This window comes from Nannobrachium achirus (genome assembly GCF_963921795.1).
Source record: "Nannobrachium achirus genome assembly, chromosome: 1".
In the NCBI taxonomy this organism is placed as follows: domain Eukaryota; kingdom Metazoa; phylum Chordata; class Actinopteri; order Myctophiformes; family Myctophidae; genus Nannobrachium; species Nannobrachium achirus.
In genome coordinates, this window is record NC_137810.1 from 4,081,525 (window position 1) to 4,105,221 (window position 23,697).

The following is a 23,697-nucleotide window of genomic DNA, read 5'->3' on the forward strand; positions in this document are numbered from 1 at the left end:
TACATACACTATATACATAAATATATACATAAACTATGTTGCTGTCTGCTGGAAACCTTGGATGTCCAAAATGCTTCTTGTGTTCAAACACACATCCATAGCAACCATATTGGTTGATGTCAACTCATCAGAGACATTATCTGTCCTCACAAAGACACACTGAGGAGTCAGAATGATAAACCCTAAACCCAGGGTAGAGTGGTTCAGTAAATGTGGACTGGAAGGTGTAAAGGTGTTTCAGTGAGTCAGAGGACACCTTATAGAAGGACAGAGTACCAGCAGCATGGTCTACATACACTGCTACTCTGTTGGAGCCAGAGGGACGAACAGGGAGGGGAGTGGTCCTACTATTGTGAGAGACCCAGTAATTTAATCCCTCCCAGTCCAGACTCCAGGACAGATCATTGTCCCCAAGTCTATCAGTACCCTCTCCTCTCCTGCTGATTCCTCTGTAAGCCACTCCTATCCCAACCCCTCCACTCTTCTCCACCTCCCAGTAGCAGCGTCCAGTCAGACCCTCTGTACACAGAACCTGTTTACACTCATCATCAAATCTGTCCTGATGATCAGGGTATGACTGAAGCTCCTCCCCCTTTGGCCAAGTCACCTTCCTGTTGCTCTCAGACAGACAGAGTGTTCTGCTCGCTGTGTTGGGATCCAGTGTGAGACGATGGAAGTCTGATGAGAGAACAAGACAGGAAACATTAGAAATATATAGAGAGAGACATATATAGAGAGAGACATTGGTTTACAGTAACTGAGTACACAATAAGTTAATGTTGTGTAGTTAAGGTACTAATACCTGAGTATTTGTATTACTGGATACTTGTGACTTTCACTACATTTCAAAGACACATATTGTACTTTTAACTCCACTACATTTGTAGGAAGAGAAAACATTTATTTATTATGAATTATTATGCCCTATGTTTTTTAGTAAAAATTGCTTGTAGATTGGCTATTTTGATTATGATTGATAGGCTATTAGTGTTGATTTTGTCAGCTAAAACTATGACGAAAAATGTTTGTCGACTTTTTTCAGTGTGGAAAACTAAATAAAAACTAAACACACATTTAAGATAATATGACTAAAACTAAGACTAAATTTACTGACAATTTTGTAAAAATAAATAAAAAATGTTAGGGAGGGACTAGTGGAGACAAGATCCAGTAGAACTAAAAGACAAGTCATTTTATGTTTGGTTCTGCTCGGTAACCTGACTGCGCCAGATGGTGGCAGCAGTGCGTATGCCTGCATAACGCTCTGCCTTTACCATCTGAGATTCCTCGGGGAGAGTTGATAACACTCGTAAATCAGCGGCGGCTACGGGCGGGCTCTGAGCGGCTCTGAGCCAATAAGAGTCTGACTGCAGACCACGTGGAAATCCAGGAGGAGGATTCTGGGTCTAACGTCATGCAGACATGCCAATAGGAGTGGTTGGAGTTGGCACTCCCAGACTGTGATAGACAGGCGACCCCATCCAATCACCTGCTAAAGAATTTGAAAAAATGGCCCGCCCCTTACATCAGGTCTGCCCGAGCGATCCCAGATGTAAGGCAGAGCGTTATGCAGGCATACGCACTGCTGCCACCATCTGGCGCAGTCAGGTTATCTGCTCGGGTGTTGCGCTCTGAAAATAGCAGATCTACCAGTAAGACTCCCTAATGGGGAGATAAGCGACCATCAGGTCACATGTATACACCAGGGGTCATGGAGTGGAGCAGTAGCTTGTAGATCGGCTACCTTAGACTATTTTCACATATGTTTTTCCAAGCGGCGTGGGGGTCTGCGGGGTCCGCCTGGGTACCCCCTAGATGCCGGCCCTGTTTCTCGCTGGGGGGGGCGAGTTACGGCCTTTTTAGCGGGCTGCAGTGGCGGTCCACAGGTAGGTGGCGGGGGTCCACAGGTAGGTGGTGGGGGTCCACAGGTAGGTGGCGGGGGTCCACCGGTAGGTGGCGGGGGTCCACAGGTAGGTGGCGGGGGTCCACAGGTAGGTGGTGGGGGTCCACAGGTAGGTGGCGGGGGTCCACAGGTAGGTGGCGGGGGTCCACAGGTAGGTGGCGGGGGTCCACAGGTAGGTGGCGGGGGTCCACAGGTAGGTGGCGGGGGTCCACAGGTAGGTGGCGGGGGTCCACAGGTAGGTGGCGGGGGTCCACAGGTAGGTGGCGGGGGTCCACCGGTAGGTGGTGGGGGTCCACAGGTAGGTGGCGGGGGTCCACTCCACAGGTAGGTGGCGGGGGTCCACAGGTAGGTGGCGGGGGTCCACAGGTAGGTGGCGGGGGTCCACAGGTAGGTGGCGGGGGTCCGCCGGTAGGTGGTGGGGGTCCACAGGTAGGTGGTGGGGGTCCACAGGTAGGTGGTGGGGGTCCACAGGTAGGTGGTGGGGGTCCACAGGTAGGTGGCGGGGGTCCACCGGTGGCGGGGGTCCGCCGGTAGGTGGCGCGAACACTTTTGCATCCGTTCTGGAGCACCAGGAGTCGATGGTCCCCGTGATTTCCCCGTGAGCAGCCCCGTTGCGGTGGTCATTTGGTCATTTTTGCACTTTTTTGGCAGCGGCGCCAGGGGTCCCTGGAGCTCCACGGGTCCTGGAGGTTGTGGTTTGGCAGCCAAGGAGTGTGTGTGCAAAGTTTGGCATGGATAGGGGCAACGGTGGCGGAGATAGGAGTAGGGCAAAAGTGTGACGTGACGTGACGTGACATGACATGACGTGACGTGACGTGACGTGACGTGACGTGACGTGACGTGACGTGACGTGACGTGGCGTGGCGTGACGTGACAGACTGACTGGCGGACGGAATGACTGACAGCCGGTGGAGGTTTTGATAGTAACTGCGACCTAACGGTCGCAACAAGATCGCAACACGTCACACACGAGGCCAGTGGTGGAAGAACTATTCAAATGTTTACTTACCAGTAAGACTCCCGATAAGCGACCGTCACCGATAAGCGTCCGCCAGGACGCATACACCAGTAAGACTCCCTAATCGGGAGATCGCTTATCTCCACAAATATCACAACCTCCACCTCTCACGTCATACGGGCAGCCATAGTTACACCTGGAATGTTGAATCTCCATATATGGAGATAACCTACGCATCACACAAAGTCTGACATGAGAGGTGGAGGTTGTGGATTGGCAGGCAAGGAGTGTGTGTGCAAAGTTTGGCATGTGTATTGTATGACATCACGCCACATCATCAGCTGTGGACTCTGTGATGTCATCGTATCTCCATATATGGCCATCTCCGTATATGGAGATATAAGTCGTCCATGCCCAAGTATGGGCTGGTGAGGTCAGACTTTGTGTGATGCGTAGGTTTTCTCCATATAATGCCCAAGTATGGGCTGGTGAGGTCAGACTTTGTGTGATGCGTAGGTTATCTCCATATATGGAGATTCAACATTCCAGGTGTATTGTATGACATCACGCCACATCATCAGCTGTGGACTCTGTGATGTCATCAGCAGTGTGATGTCATACTGATGCGGAGATATGAGCAGGGCAAAGTGTGACGTGTGACGTGTGACCGACCGACCGACGGACGGCCGGTGGAGGTTTTGATACTAAACTGCGACCTGCGGTCGCAACAAACTTTAGAAGGCAATGGTAGCCAATCAGGAGGGAATATGGGAAATGGGACAGATCCATGTTGATGACATGAATTTAGAGATACTGTGCACCGCTTTGCGTGATTTTAGGCCAAAATCTGTAGGAGCAGTTTCCAAAAATGTGCTTTGCAAAAATCGGCCTGATGGTGGCGCCATATGAGAAATCAGGGCTGGAGGTTGTGGTTTGCCATCCAAGCAGTGTGTGTGCAGTGTTTGGCATGGATAGGGGCAACGGTGGAAGAGATAAGAATAGAGCCAAAAGTGTGACGTGACTTGTGATGTGACAGACGGACGGACAGACAGCTGTTGGAGCTTTTCATAGTAACTTGCGACCTGACGGTCGTAGTTAAGTAAACGTAGTAATACCACAGTAAAAAATAAAAGGCCGGTATTCAGAATTTTACTTGAGTAAAAGTACAAAAGTAATGGAATCAAAATATACTCAACAAAGTTTAAATATACCAACAAAGTAAGAGCGCTAATGTTTTTAATTTTTCTTTCACAAATAGCAGATCTACAGGCTCACAAGGCACTGAGATGCAGCGCGTTGTGAGCTTGCAAATCTGCTATTTGTTTGAAAAGCCACATTATAGGCTTTTTAGGTTCTGTGTGTATTTTATTAATAATTTAAATCTGAAAAGTAACTATCAACTAACCCTGTCAAACAATTGTAGTGGAGTAAAAAGTACAATATTTGCCTCAGAAAGTATGGAGTATAAGTATAGGCTACAAAGTATTGAAGAAATGAAACAACCTGGTAAAGTACAAGTACCTCAATAATACCTGAGGACTGTGAGGAGGCTCTGTCTTAATAAACATTTCTGTTTGTGCATAAAAGCTGGTCTGATCCTCTAAACTGTATGTTTTTAGGTCAAGGTTCATAATAGCATGTTTGTGTTCAGTGCCACTTGCATAATACTGTACCAATTGAGCATAAGATGGTGCTGTTATGACTTTATTAAGGAATATGAGCTTGTTCAAAATAGGACCTAAAAGACTCCATTTCCAGTCTTATTTGCAGCTTGTTCCAGTCATGGTCTGTAGCCAACTGAAAGGAGGAGTGACCCAGAGACTGTGGCACTCATTTATCAATGGAGTGTAAAAAACAGTGTTTTTCCCCAAATTTTGCGTAGGCCAAGTTCAAGTGGCATTTATGAACACGTCCTAAACAGACACACCTGGCGTACATTTGATCTCAGCCTTGATAAATGTGCAGGCTGAAATTTAAATAACACACCCTTAAATATTCTTGAAACGCCCCGACTTTACGTCCAGAACAAGCGGAATACGTCCTAACAACGAAAGGAAGGCTAATAAACTTCCCTTCATGTCCGCGTCCCACACACGCACGCACGCGCGCGCACACACACACACACACACACACACACACACACACACACACACACACACACACACACACACACACACACACACACACACACACACACACACACACACACACACACACAAATAGGCTTGGAACAGCAGCATTTCGGTTTACACAGCAGTCTTTGTCAGTGGGAATGTGGGATTAGGGAGAGTGTTTTCTGCTGGTGATTCAGTCCGAGTGTATCAAAGGGTGCGTTCGTAAATGCGCCTTAGGCATAGTTTTACTGAGGTTAAGGTTAGGGTTAGGGTTAGGCATAGTTTTACTGAGGTTAGGGTCAGGATTAGGGTTAGGTTTAGGCACTCACTACACTAAGCACACACCCGGTGCGCATTTCAGAACGCACCCTTTGATACACTCGGACTGAAACACCAGAGGAAAACACCATCCCGTGGGATTAACCAACGGTACAATCTTTGACAAGGAGGCTATAGCACTGCAGCCGACATGAATGAGTCACTGCCATGAATACTTTGCGATATTCATTTAAACCATACCCGTGCGCGTTCATTTGGTTACAAGCAATCATAATTCCCCATGGCCATGATCTCACAGGCTCGCCACATTAATGATAGATATCCTGGAAACTAAAGGTCATCTGAATGCAGTGGTTGCAGAATGAATGAGGCTCTAAGCATTGATGGATGAAGGCTGGCTGGTGTTGAGTGATCTCCAGGTGGCATAAATAAATCCACGGCGCCCACGGGGAAGATGGTGCGCTGTGGGCACAGGTGGAGCGTCGGGTTTCATCATTAACTCCAGCATAGTGTACAGTAGCTACTGTATACATTGAGAGACCCCACGGTTATGTTTGGATATTAATTATAACCCAATATCAGCGACGAGCACAATGCGCGTTTGATGCTTAAACTATAGCAATCATACCGATATACAATTCCCGCACTGGCTGGCCATCTCCCCGGTGGGCCGTGGACCCCCAAATAAATCCTCCACAGCGTGCGCTGGGCTGGGCACAGCCAGGTTTGGACCTTCAGGTTTTATCCTTTATAAAGGACTCACGTCACTGTTTAAATTGGAGGCTCACAGTCCACGAAAATGTAAGATTACAGCCACGCTGAGCTGGTCCCAAAAATGCTCTTGCATGCGTTCGTATCTGTGCTTGTTCTGAGCCAGATCTGCAATAGACTGTTAGTGTTAAAGCACTTAATGTAGATTGCTGCCATATCACTAGATTTAAATTGCTTGTCATTGTAACTTGGAAATAAAATCAGCGTGCATGTCCATGACGTAGCCGGCTATATGCTTTTATACAATATTATATTTTCACAGGATTATTTATTAGTGTGTTAGATATACATTTTCGAGTGGATACATGTGTCCATTGCCTGTCAGATAGTTAGACAATGCTGCCCCACATGTCTACAATGAATAAGAGGTGTAAGATGAATGCTACACCACCTCTGAACTTGACGTGAGATTTTATCCTACCCTACACCAACATCAAAGTCACATTGAAATGATAAATGCAGAGACTTGCCTAAATTTCGGTGTACGCCAACATTGTGATCTGCACCACGTTGATAAATGAGGGCCAGTGTGTTTTGGAGACATTAAGCAGAATGTGTGGCAGAAGGAGGGTTTGAACATTACAGAAGATGTGTCAGGTAGAGGGAGTGTTTTGTAAACAAGCATCAGCTGGTGTGAAGGACCAGGCCAAGAGCAGAGAAACCTCCTGCATTCACTGGAAGCTCTACTGAAGAGCTTTCAGGACAGCATCCAGGGAGGGAGGGGCCAACAGAGGATAACACACTGTATACAAATACAGACAGACAGACAGACAGACAGACAGACAGACAGACAGACAGACAGACAGACAGACAGACAGACAGACAGACAGACACTCACATCTTGAGAGGAGTTGAGGATTAGGATTAGAATTCCAGAATTCTCCCCCATGTTTCACTCTGTAGGAAGTAGAACAACAATGCATCAATGTCTGACTGTCTAACACAACGTCTCCACTACCTGACACTACAGTGTTTCTGCTACTAGTGAAAGTATGGGAATTTGCTAAAATTGTGGGAACTTGCAAAAGAAAAATATGTGTTTTGATTAAAAAAAGGTGATTGAAAAGGTGAGCCACCCTTTTCTTACTAGGCTACTGTAGTATAACTTTATGAACGTGGCAAAGCTCAGTTTACAAGGAGTGCAATGAATGTTGCATCAAGTAGGATTAATTTAAATAGTCATTATTTGAATTTTAACGGAGCAGATAATATAGACATTATGTTTAATTTAGCAAGGGAAGAGATTATATCTTCTGCCTGCACAGAGTCGGTGCGCGCACACACAGTTTTTTCACAGCAGTGTGTAAACATGAACAACGGGTGAGGTGATGACTTTATAAACTTGTAAAAATGCAGGGTTAATGAAATCATGCAAGCCCAGCTTATTTTACGTATTTTGCCTGGATATTTTACTGCAACAGATTATACACATAAACATGAATCTTCAGCAGGTGTATGACTGTATAAATGGGGTGGGAGGAGGGGATTGTTGGGGCAGACTAGCACAATAGACGTTATGCCATTGGAACATGAAACAAGGGAATCACTGCACTAACCAACATGGACACAGTCCAAGTCTACTCACTGCAGAGACTCCAGTCCAGAGAAGTTCTTCAGTCCAGACACCGGCAACACGTTGAAGTTCAAGTCTAATTCTCTCAAATGAGAAGGATTAGATCTGAGAGCTGAGGCCATAACTTCACAGCTTCTCTCTGACAACCAGCAGTTCATCAGTCTAAATGAGAAATAAAACACACAATGTTTGATTGTCTGCTATAAAATACATTATTCTGAGAACCTGCTTACAACCACCTATTAAAGGACCTGGTCTGGATGGACTGTCTGGGTTCGCCCACGCACATAGGACGGTAACTGAGTGACTCCGGGCGGGGCTTGTAAAAACAACAAGCGCCCCCTATTCCCCATTCTGATTGCAATTAACAAGTGTGTTGTTTCAGCCTGGCCGGGAACTACTTTCTTGTAGCTGGGAACTCCTTTCTTGTAGCTGGGAACTCCTTTCTTGTAGCTGGGAACTACTTTCTTGTAGCTGGGAACTACTTTCTTGTAGCTGGGAACTCCTTTCTTGTAGCTGGGAACTCCTTTCTTGTAGCTGGGAACTACTTTCTTGTAGCTGGGAACTACTTTCTTGTAGCTGGGAACTGCTTTCTTGTAGCTGGGAACTACTTTCTTGTAGCTGGGAACTACTTTCTTGTAGCTGGGAACTCCTTTCTTGTAGCTGGGAACTACTTTCTTGTAGCTGGGAACTACTTTCTTGTAGCTGGGAACTCCTTTCTTGTAGCTGGGAACTACTTTCTTGTAGCTGGGAACTACTTTCTTGTAGCTGGGAACTACTTTCTTGCAGACCTTGTAGTGAATTATTAGTGAAATAGAACAGTTTTAATTGGTACTTGTCTATGATTTTTCATGTTGCCATATTGCAACCGTTTTAGAAAAGCAAGAAGCCACACGAGGCATGTGGTTACCTGTATTTTATAACGGCTGAGAGGGTTGGAGACACTTCGCTTCGTGTCTCACCACGCCTTTCAGACGCTATAAAATACTAGTACCCGGGTAGCTCAGTCGGTAGAGCTCTCGCCTTTGTACCGCAAGGTCATGGGTTCGATTCCGGGCACCGCCAACTCAGCGCATGAGTAGCACGACTTGGCAAGTCGTGCGGCAAACACTGGGAGCTGATGGTAGGTGTGGCGCTCCACCTCAGCAGTCCATCTCCCAGGGGTCTAGCGCATTGTAACGGGGACAGACTCCTGTGTGTTACCGGCTGATACCGACAATAAGCCACTCCCGACCTACTTGGGTAACCACATGCCTCTTGTGGCTTATTGCTTCATTATACACATAAGACCTAACAGGTCAAAGGTCAATTGATGGACAGTTTAAGACAAGTGAAGCTGATAACTGCTGATGTCACAGACACAGGAAGGACATCTGCTGGAGAAAGAGACGATACAGACCAGTGGTGGAATGGAACTAAGTACATTTACAAAACTTCTGTACTTAAGTACAAGTTTAGGTTACTTTATTTACTTTATTTGATTATGTCAACTTTGTATATTTTATACTTCTACTGCACTACATCTATAGAGGCAAATACTGTAATTTTTACTCATTAATTATTTGAAAACTTTAGTAACCATTTACTTCAGATCTGATTTAGATTATTGCAATATACATAAACCACCTATTTTATCACCTATTATACACTTTTTTTTTATTTCGACACATTTTGAAAACATAAAAGGGGGCCTTCTGCATATTGAGTACGGTACTTACGTTTATTTATTATTTTGACTAGTAACAGCTGCATTGTGGTATTGCTACTTTTACTTCAGTAAAGTGGATTTCTTTTTACACTTTTTGTTTTACACTGATACAGACAGACAGTCTTTGAGTGTTTTGGAGTGAATCTAGTGAACATGTACACACTGTAGTTACTGTACCTCCTCATTATCCCAGTCAATGTGTGTTACTATGATATCAACCTTATTCATACTCTTTAATTAAAGTCTCACCACAGTATTCATATTATAATAACATGATATATCACTGACGAAAATAATGTAAATAATTGTAAATTAATCTCACTGTAGAGACTCAAGTCTACAATGAGGACTTTTCAATGCGGCACAGAGTAGATCCAGGTCCAGTTGGTTGTAACTTAAGTCCAGATGTCTCAGATGGGATGGATTAGAACTGAGAGCTGAAGACACAACTTCCATGTGTTTCTTCTGGAGGGAACGACCAAAGCCAACAAGTCTGTAATTAGAGGTGGTCAAACACGCACGCACACACACACACACACACACACACACACACACACACACACACACACACACACACACACACACACACACACACACACACACACACACACACACACACACACACACACACACACACACACACACGTCAAGTCCATTTATTTATAAAGCAGATTTAAAAACAACCAGGTTGACCAAAGTGCTGTACATCATGAGAACGCAGTAAAAACAAATACAATACAAAGCAAAAACAATAGAAACATTTGTAAACATTTAAAACCTTGTAAGAACAGCTATAAAAACAAAACATTTAAGATATAAAACAATGACAGATAAAAGGCACAGGGAGGGAGGGGTCTAGGGCTCAAATGCTAGGGTGAAGAGGTGTGTTTTAAGTCGGATGGAAGGCTGTTCCAGAGAGCTGGGCCAGCCACAGAAAAAGCTCTGTCACCCTTTTGCCTTAGATTGGCCGTTGTAACTTTGAGGGGTGTGTGTGTGTGTGTGTGTGTGTGTGTGTGTGTGTGTGTGTGTGTGTGTGTGTGTGTGTGTGTGTGTGTGTGTGTGCGTGTGTGTGTGTGTGTGTGTGTGTGTGTGTGTGGACAGGTTTTTATTACTTTGTGGGGACCACATGTCCCCACAAGTATGGAAAAATTGGAGAAATAGACATGGTGGGGACCAAATAGCAGGTCCCCACAACGGTTAGGGTTAGGTTAGGGTTAGGGGTTAGGTTTATGGATAGAGGTTAGGGTAAGGCCACAGGAAATGAATGGAAGTCTATGTAATGTCCCCACAACCTGGCTGTGTGTGTGTGTGTGTGTGTGTGTGTGTGTGTGCGTGCGTGCGTGCGTGCGTGCGTGCGTGCGTGCGTACGATTTAACTATCATGTTTAATTATAGTGTAGTGGTGTGAAGGTACAGTACATTGTTTCTGTTCTAAGTTTTCTATTCACATGACTACTAACCGAGCCTTTCTGCTGTTCCTCACAGCTGGGATGAGTCTCCGTCGCCCAAACACGTCTGTGTTGTATTTGTCCAGGTCCAACTCCTCCAGAACATTCTCTGACATCTGCAGCATGAAGGCCAGAGCTGAACACTGGGATGGAGACAGTTTTGTCTTTGATCTGTCCCCTGACTTCAGGTACTGTTGGATCTCCTGAAGTACTGAGTGGTCGTTCATCTCCATCAAACAGTGGAAGATGTTGATCATTCTCTCAGGAGAGTGATCTTCATCTGTCATCTTCTTCAGGTTGTTGATGGCTTTCTGGATGCTCTCTGGACTGTACTGTGTCTGAACCAGTAGACCTCCTAACAGACTCTGGTTGGACGGCAGTGAGAGACCATGAAGGAAGCGGAGAAACAGGTCCAGGTGACCATTCTTACTCTCTATGGCTTTACGGTTGGCTGAGTCCAGGAAGTCCTCCAAGGAGTCACTGGGGTAATCACGTCCCCTAAAGTCACGTCCCAGGAATGTCTTCAGTACCTCCATGTTCTTCTGTGTGAAACAGTGGAACAGGTAGACTGCAGCCAGAAACTCCTGGATGATCAGATGAACAAAGCAGTAGACTGCTCTCTGGAAGAGCACGCCCTCTCTTTTGAAGATCTCTGTGCACACTCCTGAGTACAGCGAGGCGTCTTTCACATCCAGACCACACTCTTCCAGGTCTTCTTGGTAGAACATGATGCTGCCTTTCTCCAGATGTTCAAACGCCAGCCTGCCCAGCTTCAGAAGAACCTCCCTGTCAGTCTCCATGATCTGCTGTTGATTCTCTCTCTCTTTTCTGTTTCTTTTCTTGTTTCTTTTTTCCCCCTGATGAGGCTCATCATACTTCAGCTCCTTCCTCTTTGTCTGGACCAACAGGAAGTGGCAGCACATGGCAGTCAGGGTCGTGGGCAGCTGTCCTGTCTCGTCTGTCTTCACCATGTCCTCCAGAACGGTAGCGCTGATCCAACAGAAGACTGGGATGTGACACATGATGTGGAGGCTCTTTGACGTCTTCATGTGTGAGATGATTCTGCTGGCCAGCTCCTCATCACTGAATCTCTTCCTGAAGTAGTCCTCCTTCTGGGGATCGGTGAACCCTCGTACTTCTGTCACCAGGTCAACATATGCAGGAGGGATCTGATTGGCTGCTGCAGGTCTGGTGGTTATCCAGATGAGAGCCAATGGGAGCAGATTCCCCTCGATGAGGTTTGTCAACAGCCCGTCCACTGATGATGTCACTGTGACATCAGAGATGATGTCATTGTTGAAGTTGAAGGACAACCTGCTTTCATCCAAACCATCAAAGATGAAGCCAACCTTCCAGACAGCGAGCTGCTCTGCTGTGACCTTCTTCAACGTTGGATGGAAAACATGGATCAGTGAGAGAAGACTGTGCTGCTCATCTCTGACCAAGTTCAGCTCCCGGAATGAGAAGGGAACCAGGAGGATGACATCTTGATTTTCCAAACCCTTTGCCCAGTCCAGAGCGACCTTACGCACAGAGAAGGTTTTTCCAATGCCAGCGACTCCCTTGGTCAGAACTCTTCTGATTGGTGTCTCTCTGCCAAGGAGGAGGGGCTTAAAGATGTCACAGCAGCTGATTGGTTGGTCATGGAGGGTGTTCTTCTTGGAGAGCGTCTCAAGCTGGTAGACCTCATGTTGGTTATTAACCCCTTCACTCTCTCCCACTGTGATGTAGAGCGCTGTGAAGATGCTGCTGAGGGAGGGCACTTCAGTGACGTCTGTCACACGATCCAGACTGTTCAAAGTGATCTTATAAACATTTAAATCCTCCTGCACACTGACACCTGCTATGAGAAGACAATGAAGACATTTTAAACATTCAGCTGAATTTATAACTTTACATCCTTACAGCTGTGTATGCACATTATTAATTTAATAAAACTAAGAAAAACAAGCAAAAGAAACAACAGTGGATCACTGGTTTTCATACAGAGTTGATACATGTTTAGCATCATTATTTAAACATGGATACTGATGACACATTGTGGACATTTAGTATGATAATGTCTTCTGTCATTTCAAACATTTCATTTATCAACTGTGTTAATTAATGTACATTGTGTCCAGTCTTACTCTGACTGGGTGTCTTCAGTCCAGGTGTGACGATCTGCATTCTAAAAACACACATTACATTATTCAGTGATATTGAGAACATGAAACTATCATTCCATTATTCACCAGCAAGCACTGTGCAGGAACATAATAGCTTATCTACAAACTCACACTGCAAATTGTTGTGAGCTTGGAGGCTATTGCCTCGTCTATATTTGCTGTGTGTGGCTGTGTGCATGCGTCTGTGTGCGTCGTGTTGACATTGTTTTGGTGTGTGTGTGTGTGCGTGCGTGCGTGCGTGCGTGCGTGCGTGCGTGCATGTGTGTGTGTAAAGGCTCAGTGCAGATGTGATGACATGTTTCCAATAAAGGATGTTGATAGCTAATGTCTTGTGTCCATAATGTTTGTACAGAACCAGACTGGGAACAGAACATGTGACACCATGACTGTCCAACATGACATGAGAATAAGTAGAACACGAAGCATACTGTATCTCCACCAGGCCGGGTTGGCTACATTATCAGTCTTTGACCGATGGTTGAAGACTCATAGGCCAACATATAAAGTGGACTTGTATAGCGCCACCATGAAAATATATACATAATGCAGGGATCGGCTTCCTTGGTCTATTGGCAGGGTGCACAATAAATGTGTCTCTTTTCACTTTGTCATGTTATAGTGTTATATATTGTATAGGAGGATTGACATACTGTGTGTGTGGAGGTCCAGGTTCATCACTGAAGAGAGGACCTCTTCCTTTAGAGCGGTCACTCTTCATAGACGCACAGCTGGGTGTTGGAGACTCTGCTCTGTGACTTCTGGAATCATACAATGTTTATACATTTATCATGAGAATGAAAAGGTCATTTTATTTGTATGAGAGAGTAGAACTGTTTTGGCTCTTCAATGTTGAAACCACAGGAAAAACTGTAAAAATAGCAATAGAAACCGTAATAAAAAGTCAGACAGACAGATATTCCTATTTATTTCCTGTGTGTGTGTGTGTGTGTGTGTGTGTGTGTGTGTGTGTGTGTGTGGTGTATGTGTGTGTGTGTGTGTGTGTGTGTGTGTGTGTGTGTGTGTGTGTGTGTGTGTGTGTGTGTGTGTGTGTGTGTGTGTGTGTGCTTGTGTGCGTGCAGCTTGATACGTCTGGGCTCACCGAGCCCAACCGAGCCCACGGCATCTCACCACACACTGTATCTCCACCAGGCCGGGTTGGCTACAGTATCAGTCTTTGATGGTTGAAGACTCATTTGCCAAAATGTAAAGTGGGCTGGTATAGCGCCACCATGAAAATATATACATAATGCAGGGATTGGCTTCCTCTACCTATTGTCAGTGTGCAGAAGAAATGTGACTCTTTTCAATCTAGTAGTTTGCTAGATTAGCCACAGACAGAGAGACAGAAAACAGGCTGATGCTTGGCCTTCAGTCTGGCAGAGATAAAAATCACATCACCACTGAACACCATATTGTTGTGATTTGTACCACTTCAATCACAAACTGAACACTAAGTTAATAGTTAATGATTGAATACGAACACGTCTTGTTTTATAGTAATTTGCACATATAACTTAGCATGAGATCACTTTGTCATGTTATAGTGTTATATATTGTATAGGAGGATTGACATACTGTGTGTGTGGAGGTCCAGGTTCATCACTGAAGACAGGACCATGTCCTTTAGAGCGGTCACTCTTCATAGACACACAGCTGGGTGTTGGAGACTCTGCTCTGTGACTTCTGGAATCATACAATGTTTATACATTTATCATGTGAATGAAAAGGTCATTTTATTTGTATGAGAGAGTAGAACTGTTTTGGCTCTTCAATGTTGAAACCACAGGAAAAACTGTAAACATATCAATAGAAACAGTAATAAAAAGTCAGACAGACAGATATTCCTATTTATTTCCTGCTCTCTCTGAGAGAGTGTGTGTGTGTGTGTGTGTGTGTGCGTGTGCGTGTGCGTGTGCGTGTGTGTGTGTGTGTGTGTGTGTGTGGCGTGCGTGCGTGCGTGCAAATGTGATGACATGTTTACAATAAAGGATGCTGATAGTTAAAGTCTTGCTTCCTTAGGGGCCTTTCTCACCCAAAGTCCTTTTAGGAGGTCCGGATCAGAGACCAAATGTTTACATTGTTGCATTTTGCATTTGGTCCGGTTAGCGTTTACACAGAACTTTTGGTAAGCGAACCAAATGTTAAAAAAGAAGGAAAAAACACGCAGACACGCACGCAAGCACACATTTACTGGGTAGAATCACTTTCTGTTACTCGCTCTTTTTGGCATTTTGGCAAACTCGTCATTGTTGAGAGCAACAGATGAGCATAGGATTGAGATAACATTGATAAAGAATATGGACAATATGATATTGCTTAACGCAATTCACCAGAGGCGGAGAAGTACAAGGAGGCACCGGGCGTTAAGGGATGCAGAGTTTGCAGACACGTTGTCAGCGTTCTTCTTGTACCAATAAAAACTATAAAATAATGCATACTCCTAAATGTTGAGCGTGCCATAATAACTTTATATGCGGTGGCGCATGCTTAACAAGAACAGATCTAACAGGAATCGGATGCTATATAGATCTGTGGATTTAGCCCTGAAACATGACTGCCGTGCTAAGGAATCCTATAGCCTACTGTACTATCATGCAAATCAGTTATTTTTGCGCACCGCACACGATGACATCTTACTGCCGTCCCAACAACAATGTGAAGAGTTTAACTCATGCCTGTCCTCTGGGGAACAGCGAGAGAGCGAAAAGAGAGAGAAATAATGCCTCGAAAGAAAAGCCAGTTTGACATTTCTGTGTCTTGGTCGTTTGGATGAAAGTTGTGCGCGCAGCTTGCCTCCTTCCCCTCCCGTGTTACGGTGTTACACACAAGATGGTGACCTTTGCGTAGCTGTGTTCGCTGTGAGGTTCACCACTTGACGTGTGGGAGGGACCGAGGCCGGAGACGCGTTAAAGGAGACATCAACTGCACCACATTACTGTAGCTGACATCTTTACACTTGAAACTTTCTTTATGACAGTCCATGGAGTTAAACAATGTCAAACAGTTAACCTCTTGAACCCCATTGCCCCCGCCGGCGGGGGCAAAAGGTGTTGACCTCTGAACAGCTGTCAATAAATGTCAATAAATCAATAGAGACCAAATAAAAGTACAATTTCATTGTTGATTATTGTTACAGTGGTCCTACAGTATAGTAATCAGCTGCCATTGTACTTTTCATCCATACATTACTCATATTACAGTATTATTACTACTTATTGTTACTCGTTTTTATCATTTTTCACAATATACTTTAACATTACTAATATTACAGCACTACTCTCACTAAAACATCTGTAGAGTTTACATAGTTTGGAATATATTCATTAAATTTTGCCTATCAATTGATGACACCTTGGTGAACAATTTCTCTATTCAATATTTATGTTTTCAATGAGGTCTTGAGGCTCATTCACTATTCAGAAGGCAAATTTTCCATAGGCAGAGGTCTTTTTCAATCCTCTTTTCCTAGCTAAATAATCACAGCAGGACAATTTGGTAAGAGAAATGTGATGTTTTACACTGCATTTGTGAATTTTCAGGCGTTAGCTGACATTTGGTGGGACAAGATTAGCCACAATCATTGTAGTTTTGTGTCCACAACTGTTCCAATTTGGGCATACATTTTAGGCAGATTTTTCCCCTGGACCCCCCTGGGGCTACAGTGTCAAAACAATGATCACCGTTTTCGGAGAGCGACCCCTGGAGTCACCGCACACGATGGGTAACCATTTTCCATGTACAAGACACATCGCAGCGCCGGCTCACAGGGAGAAGAGTCTATGATAAAATTAACGTAGCCTACTATTGCAGCTCATGAGGAAATATCAGCGCCGCGATCATATCATATAGTGATTCCCGTAAAGAAAAACATGCTTTTAGAACGAATTATTAATCCATCTTCACAACTGCAAAACGTAAATTGATGGGTGTGTAGTGTCTTGTAGTAGATGTTACAATATACCGTACAAGCTCACGTGATCTCGTGGATGCGACGCATTGTGAGCTTGCAGATCAGCTATTTTTGGCATGCAACACACGTTATACACAGGCTTTACTTTAGTTTGGAGACGAGTCAGACGACGTATAGAGGGGTCACACACACAGCGAGCGCTTCATGTGAAGAGAAGCACCCAGCGAGAGTAGTGGTATTATATTTTCCATATTGTTCTTCAATGAACAGCCCACAATGCAGAAGGCACTTTAGGCTGATCAGTACATTTGGTCCTCTATAAAGTCCGGATGCGTTCACACCCGCAGAGAACCGGACCATGGTCCGTTTGGAAGGGGACCGAGTCCTGCATTTTCAAGAGGACCATGGCCCCTTTGTTTGGTCCGGACCACGGTCCATATGCACGTTCACAGCGGACCAAAGGAGAAAGAGGACCATGGTCCGTTTTAAGCGGACCAAAGGAGCCTGGTGTGAACACGCCCTTAATGTTTGTACAGAACCAGACTGGGAACAGAACCCATGTAAATCACATGTGACACCATGACTGTCCAAAATGACATAAGAATGAGTAGCAGAGTGCATATCTCCACCAGGCTGGGTTTGGCTACAGTATCAGTCTTTGATGGTTTGCCAAAATATAAAGTGGGCTGGTATAGTGCCACCATGAAAATATAAACATAATGCAGGGATTGGCTTCCTCTGCCTATTGTCTGTGTGCAGAAGAAATGTGACTCTTTTCAATCTAGTAGTTTGCTAGATTAGTCACAGACAGAGAGACAGAAAACAGGCTGATGCTTGGCCTTCAGCCTGGCAGAGATAAAAATCACTTCACCACTGAACACCATATTGTTGTGATTTGTACCACTTCAATCACAAACTGAACACTAAGTTAATAGCTAATGATTGAATACGAACACGTCTTGTTTTATAGTAATTTGCACATATAACTTAGCATGAGATCACTTTGTCATGTTATAGTTGCGACCGTAGGTCGCATTTACTACCAAAACCTCCACCGGCTGTCCGTCCGTCAGTGAGTCAGTCAGTCAGTGAGTCACACGTCACACGTCACACTTTTGCCCTGCTCATATCTCCACAACCGTTGCCCCCATCCATGCCACATTTTGCACACACACTCCTTACCTGCCAAACTACAACCTCCAAGGACCCCCAGAGCTCCAGGGACCCCCAGGTCCCTGGGGGACCCCCAGGTGTAAAAAATGACCAAATGTGCAAAAATGACCAAATGACCACCCCAACGGGGCTGCTCACAGGGAATTCCTGGGGACCACCCACTCCTGGTGCTCCAGAACGGATGCAAAAGTGGTGGCGCCCCCAGTGGAGGACCCCCTCCACTGCAGCTCACATAAAATCCCGTAACTCGGGCTAGGAGCGTCCGGGAGAGCCGGGGCCGGTACCTATTCGTCCGCCAAGGCAACGCAGAGACCCCACCCCTCATTTCTCACATGGCCCTCTTCTAGCGCCACCTTCAGGCCAAATTTTAAAACACATTTTTGGATACTGCTCCTACAGTTTTTGCCCTAAAATCACGCAAATCGCTACACACTATGTCTACACTCATCCCATCAACATTAATCTGTCCCATATAGCGCCACCTTCAGGCCGATTTTTAAAAACACATTTTTGGACACTGCTCCTACAGATTTTGCCCTAAAATCACGAAAATCACTACACAGCATGTCTACACTCAAGTCATCAACATGGATCAGGAAGATTTTGGAAAAACAAATTTTTGCCCTATTTGTGGAGATAAGCGACTTATCTCCCGATTAGGGAGTCTTACTGGTGTTATATATTGTATAGGAGGACTGACATACTGTGTGTGTGGAGGTCCAGGTTCATCACTGAAGAGAGGACCTTGTCCTTTAGAAGCGTCACTCTTCATAGACACACAGCTGGGTGTTGGAGACTCTGCTCTGTGACTTCTGGAATCATACAATGTTTATACATTTATCATGTGAATGAAAAGGTAATTTTATTTGTATGAGAGAGTAGAACTGTTTTGGCTCTTCAATGTTGAAACCACAGGAAAAACTGTAAAAATAGCAATAGAAACAGTAATAAAAAGTCAGACAGACAGATATTCCTATTTATTTCCTGCTCTATATTTGCTGTGTGTGTGTGTGTGTGTGTGTGTGTGTGTGTGTGTGTGTGTGTGTGTGTGTGTGTGTGGGAGTGTGTGTGTGTGTGTGTGTGTGTGTGTGTGTGTGTGTGTGTGTGTGTGTGTGTGTGTGTGTGTGTGGGAGTGTGTGTGTGTGTGTGTGTGTGTGTGTGTGTGTGTGTGTGTGTGTGTGTGTGGGAGTGCGTGCGTGCGTGCGTGCGTGCGTGCGTGCGTGCGTGCGTGCGTGCGTGCGTGCGTGCGTGCGTGCGTGCGTGCGTGTTTGCGCATTAAAAGGCTCAGTGCAAATGTGATGCAATGTTTCCAATAAAGGACAGACAGACAGATATTCCTATCTATTTCCTGCTCTATATTTGCTGTGTGTGTGTGTGTGTGTGTGTGTGTGTGTGTGTGTGTGTGGGTGGGTGCGCGCGCGCGCGCATGCAAATGTGATGAAATGTTTACAATAAAGGATTTTACAGGTTTTTAAAGCCAACTACAAAAAGATGCTCATAGCTAAAATGTAGTAGATCATGTGTATTTGGTTGTGTACAGGTCTGTAGATAGTTTGTAGTATATATGTATGTATTTTATGTACTCTATTGTATGTGGATTATATCTAAGCATGTTTATTGAATCTACTGTATAATTTTTTTATTTTGTATTTTTAATATGTATACTTATGTCTGTTTTTATAATTAGGGGAAGTTCTTCATAAGCCTTTGGCTTCTTCACTTCTCCTGCACAATATGTGATATAAATGTATTGTTTTTCTTATTTCAATTATGTGTGCTAATAAATAAATACAAAAAAAAGGATGCTGATAGATAATGTCTTGTTTCCTTTTAGGGGCCTTTCTCACCCAAAGTCCGCTTAGGAGGTCCGGATCAGAGACCAAATGTTTACATTGTTGCATTTTGAATTTGGTCCGGTTAGCGTTCACACAGGACTTTTGGTAAGCGGACCAAATGTTAAAAAAGAAGGAAAAAACACACACTTGACACACGCATGCACTCAAGCACACATTTACTGGGTAGAATCACTTTCTCTTACCCGCTCTTTTTGGCATTTTGGCACACTCGTCATTGTCCAGATCAACAGATGAGCATAGGATTGAGATAACGTTGATAAACAATATGGACAATATGATATTGCTTAACGCAATTCACCAGAGGCGGAGAAGTACACAGAGGCGCCGGGCGTTAAGGGATGCAGAGTTTTCAGACACGTTGTCAGCATTCTTCTTGTACCAATAAAAACTATAAAATAATGCATACTCCCAAATGTTGAGCGTGCCATAATAACTTTATATGCGGTGGCACATGCTTAAAAAGAACAGGAATCGAATGCTATATAAATCTGTGGATTTAGCCCTGAAACATGACTGCCGTGCTAAGGAATCCTATAGCCTACTGTACTATCATGCAAATCAGTTATTTTTGCACACCACACGTTCTGCTGGCCGCATATACAAGTGTAAATGAGGACGTAGGTGAGAACTGCCTACCAGAGTATTGTTATGCAAAGCAGCCAGCTAGGGGATTGAAGTGTAGTCTTGACCACGTGCGTGCACGTGTGTGTGTGCGTGTGTGTGTGTGTGTGTGTGTGTGTGTGCGTGCATGTGGGGCACGTGTGCGTGCAGCTTGATACGTTTGGGCTCACCGAGCCCAACCGAGCCCACGGCATCTCACCACACACTGTATCTCCACCAGGCCGGGTTGGCTACAGTATCAGTCTTTGATGGTTGAAGACTCATTTGCCAAAATGTAAAGTGGGCTGGTATAGCGCCACCATGAAAATACATACATAATGCAGGGATTGGCATCCTCTGCCTATTGTCAGTGTGCAGAAGAAATGTGACTCGTTTCAATCTAGTAGTTTGCTAGATTAGCCACAGACAGACAGACAGACAGACAGAAAACAGGCTGATGCTTGGCCTTCAGTCTGGCAGAGATAAAAATCACTTCACCACTGAACACCATATTGTTGTGATTTGTACCACTTCAATCACAAACTGAACACTAAGTTAATAGTTAATGATTGAATATGAACACGTCTTGTTTTATAGTAATTTGCACATATAACTTAGCATGAGATCACTTTGTCATGTTATAGTGTTATATATTGTATAGGAGGATTGACATACTGTGTGTGTGGAGGTCCAGGTTCATCACTGAAGAGAGGACCTCTTCCTTTAGAGCGGTCACTCTTCATAGACACACAGCTGGGTGTTGGAGACTCTGCTCTGTGACTTCTGGAATCATACAATGTTTATACATTTATCATGAGAATGAAAAGGTCATTTTATTTGTATGAGAGAGTAGAACTGTTTTGGCTCTTCAATGTTGAAACCACAGGAAAAACTGTAAAAATAGCAATAGAAACAGTAATATGTGCGCGTGTGTGTGTGTGTGTGTTGTGACGATTAGCGGAGAATCGCCACTTCAAGTTCAACGTCATTACGCTGCGAGCCGCACACGCCGCTCCGACCACTTTTATGAATGAACTGTGACGTCACTCAAGCTGCTGAGAGTCTGCAGGCGAGGAGACAGCTCGGAGCCACGGAGAGGGACGCCACGTCCATTGTTGCTGCGCCGCCCACGTTTGTTGTGTTTGTAGCTCGTACAGTGTTTATCGTATATCGGCGATCACCTCGTTTTCACCGGAGGAAGGAGTTCTTGGAGGATCGCGCAGGGAGGATGCATCTGCTGTGACCTACAGTAAACCCTCAGCGGAGCGTGGATGCTCACCAAGTTCAACAACAAACTTCCGTTCCTGGCCGTGAGTACAGGTCTGACCGTGCGGAGCGAATACAAACAAGGAGACGGCTTTCACTGTACAACTGCGTGCGTGCGGACGTGCGGTGCAATACAAACAAGGAGATTCCATTGTACACTGCGTGCGTGCTGACGTGCGGTGCGAATACACACAAGGAGACTGCTTCCATTGTACACTGCGTGCGTGCGGACGTGCGGGCCTTAACATTGGAGTGGGGTTGGGGGACGTGAACTGTCGGGTTGTATGCGAACTGTGATGCGCGACGCTATGGTGAAACGTGACTGTGAACTGAACTGTGAATACGTGAACTGAACTGTGAATATGTGAATGGAACTTTCAATATAACTTACCTTTTGAACTGCAAGTTATTGTGTTGTGTCCGTTATTGCGTGTTGTTTAATGAACGAACCCCTGTATTCCCAGAGGTTGTGTATATGTGAGAGTGCCTACTACCCTCCATATAGCAGCTTTGTGTAATGGTTTTGGCCATTTTGTCAGGTTAACTCCCTGGCTGGCACCCCAAACATTTTACTATTCGGCCTAAACCGTTACAGTGTGTGTGTGTGTGTGTGTGTGACTGTGTTTGAAAAGGCTCAGTGCAAACGTGATGACATGTTTCCAATAAAGGATGCTGATAGTTCATGTCTTGTGTCCATAATGTTTGTACAGAACCAGACTGGGAACAGAACCCATGTAAATGACATGTGACACCATGACTGTCCAACATGACATGAGAATAAGTAGAACAGAAAGCATAATGTTTCCAGTTTTTTTACATGGATTTTTGAAGTGGTGGTCCTCTGAATTCATGACGTCACGTGCGCGCGTGCACATCACGTGCATGCGCATGTGTACGCAGATTTCTTATTATTTAGTTACATTTGTTTCAATTCATGTATTTTCCTTTAAGTTTAATATAAAATATCTTTACATAGACTTTACATGACTCATCCACACACAATAAAGTCTGCTAGCTCCTTTCCTCTCCCTCCGCTATGCAGCTCTGACAAAATGAGCGATTTAAACTCTTTATTTCAACACGCTGCTTCATTTTTCTTCCACGCTTGAGAAGTAAGCAGATGAGAGACCGGTATAGGACCTTTACTTTATGGATAGAATGTTCACAAAAGGTAAGAAGTGTTCACGAACGGCAGAGCTTCCCCCCAATTGACCGATTGTGGATGACAAGTGTGAGGAACCTCATCTCGGAGCTGCATAGCGGAGGGAGAGGTTCCCAAAGGAGCTAAAAGTCTACAAAGAATGCAAGGCGAACATTCTGCCACTGTCATATTATAGTGTTATATTGTGTAGGAGGATTGACATACTGTGTGTGTGGAGGTCCAGGTTCATCACTGAAGAGAGGACCATGTCCTTTAGAGCGGTCACTCTTCATAGACACACAGCTGGGTGTTGGAGACTCTGCTCTGTGGATGTGATGTTTGTCAGCTTCCTTCTTGCTCTCCATGTTGCTCTTCATTAAACCTGTCAAGATTACAGTCAATAAAATAGAGAGAGAGAGAGAGAGAGAGAGAGAGAGAGAGAGAGAGAGAGAGAGAGAGATTAGTTGCCGACAACACATTTCTAGAACGGTGTCGGTAATATTTTCGATCTCATTCTGTATTATCAATATGCCATTGACATAGGATGATATGTTGAAATATTAGCTGTGAGCTGCTATGAGGCAACAATATCATGATCATAAAGATGAGACTACAGTAGATGAACAACAATATCACCATCATAATGATGAGACTACAGTAGATGCAGATGCATGCAGTAGCTCTTGTCAACCAACAGGTGTCCTACTGCACCACAGAATTGAAATATCACAATAGAAGAACAGGGAGACATTCTGTTGGTAGACCTTTGAATATCATGTTAATAATACTATTGATTAACATACTTTACCCTGGTTAAAATAATGTTTCAT

At 44.6% G+C, this 23,697-nt stretch overlaps 1 protein-coding gene across 1 annotated transcript in view; it reads right to left on the bottom strand.

Moving 5' to 3' along the window:
- Window positions 1-136: 136 nt before the first annotated feature.
- LOC308306579 (protein NLRC3-like) overlaps window positions 137-23,697 on the bottom strand; it is a gene marked incomplete at both ends in the record, with an annotated part of 36,989 nt that continues 13,428 nt past the window's right edge. Inside the window, 3 exons of the mRNA XM_080751620.1 lie at window positions 137-678; window positions 9,672-9,771; window positions 10,774-12,527. Of these exons, the coding sequence (XP_080607746.1) occupies window positions 137-678; window positions 9,672-9,771; window positions 10,774-12,527 (2,396 nt within the window). The remainder of the gene's footprint in view (window positions 679-9,671; window positions 9,772-10,773; window positions 12,528-23,697) is intronic.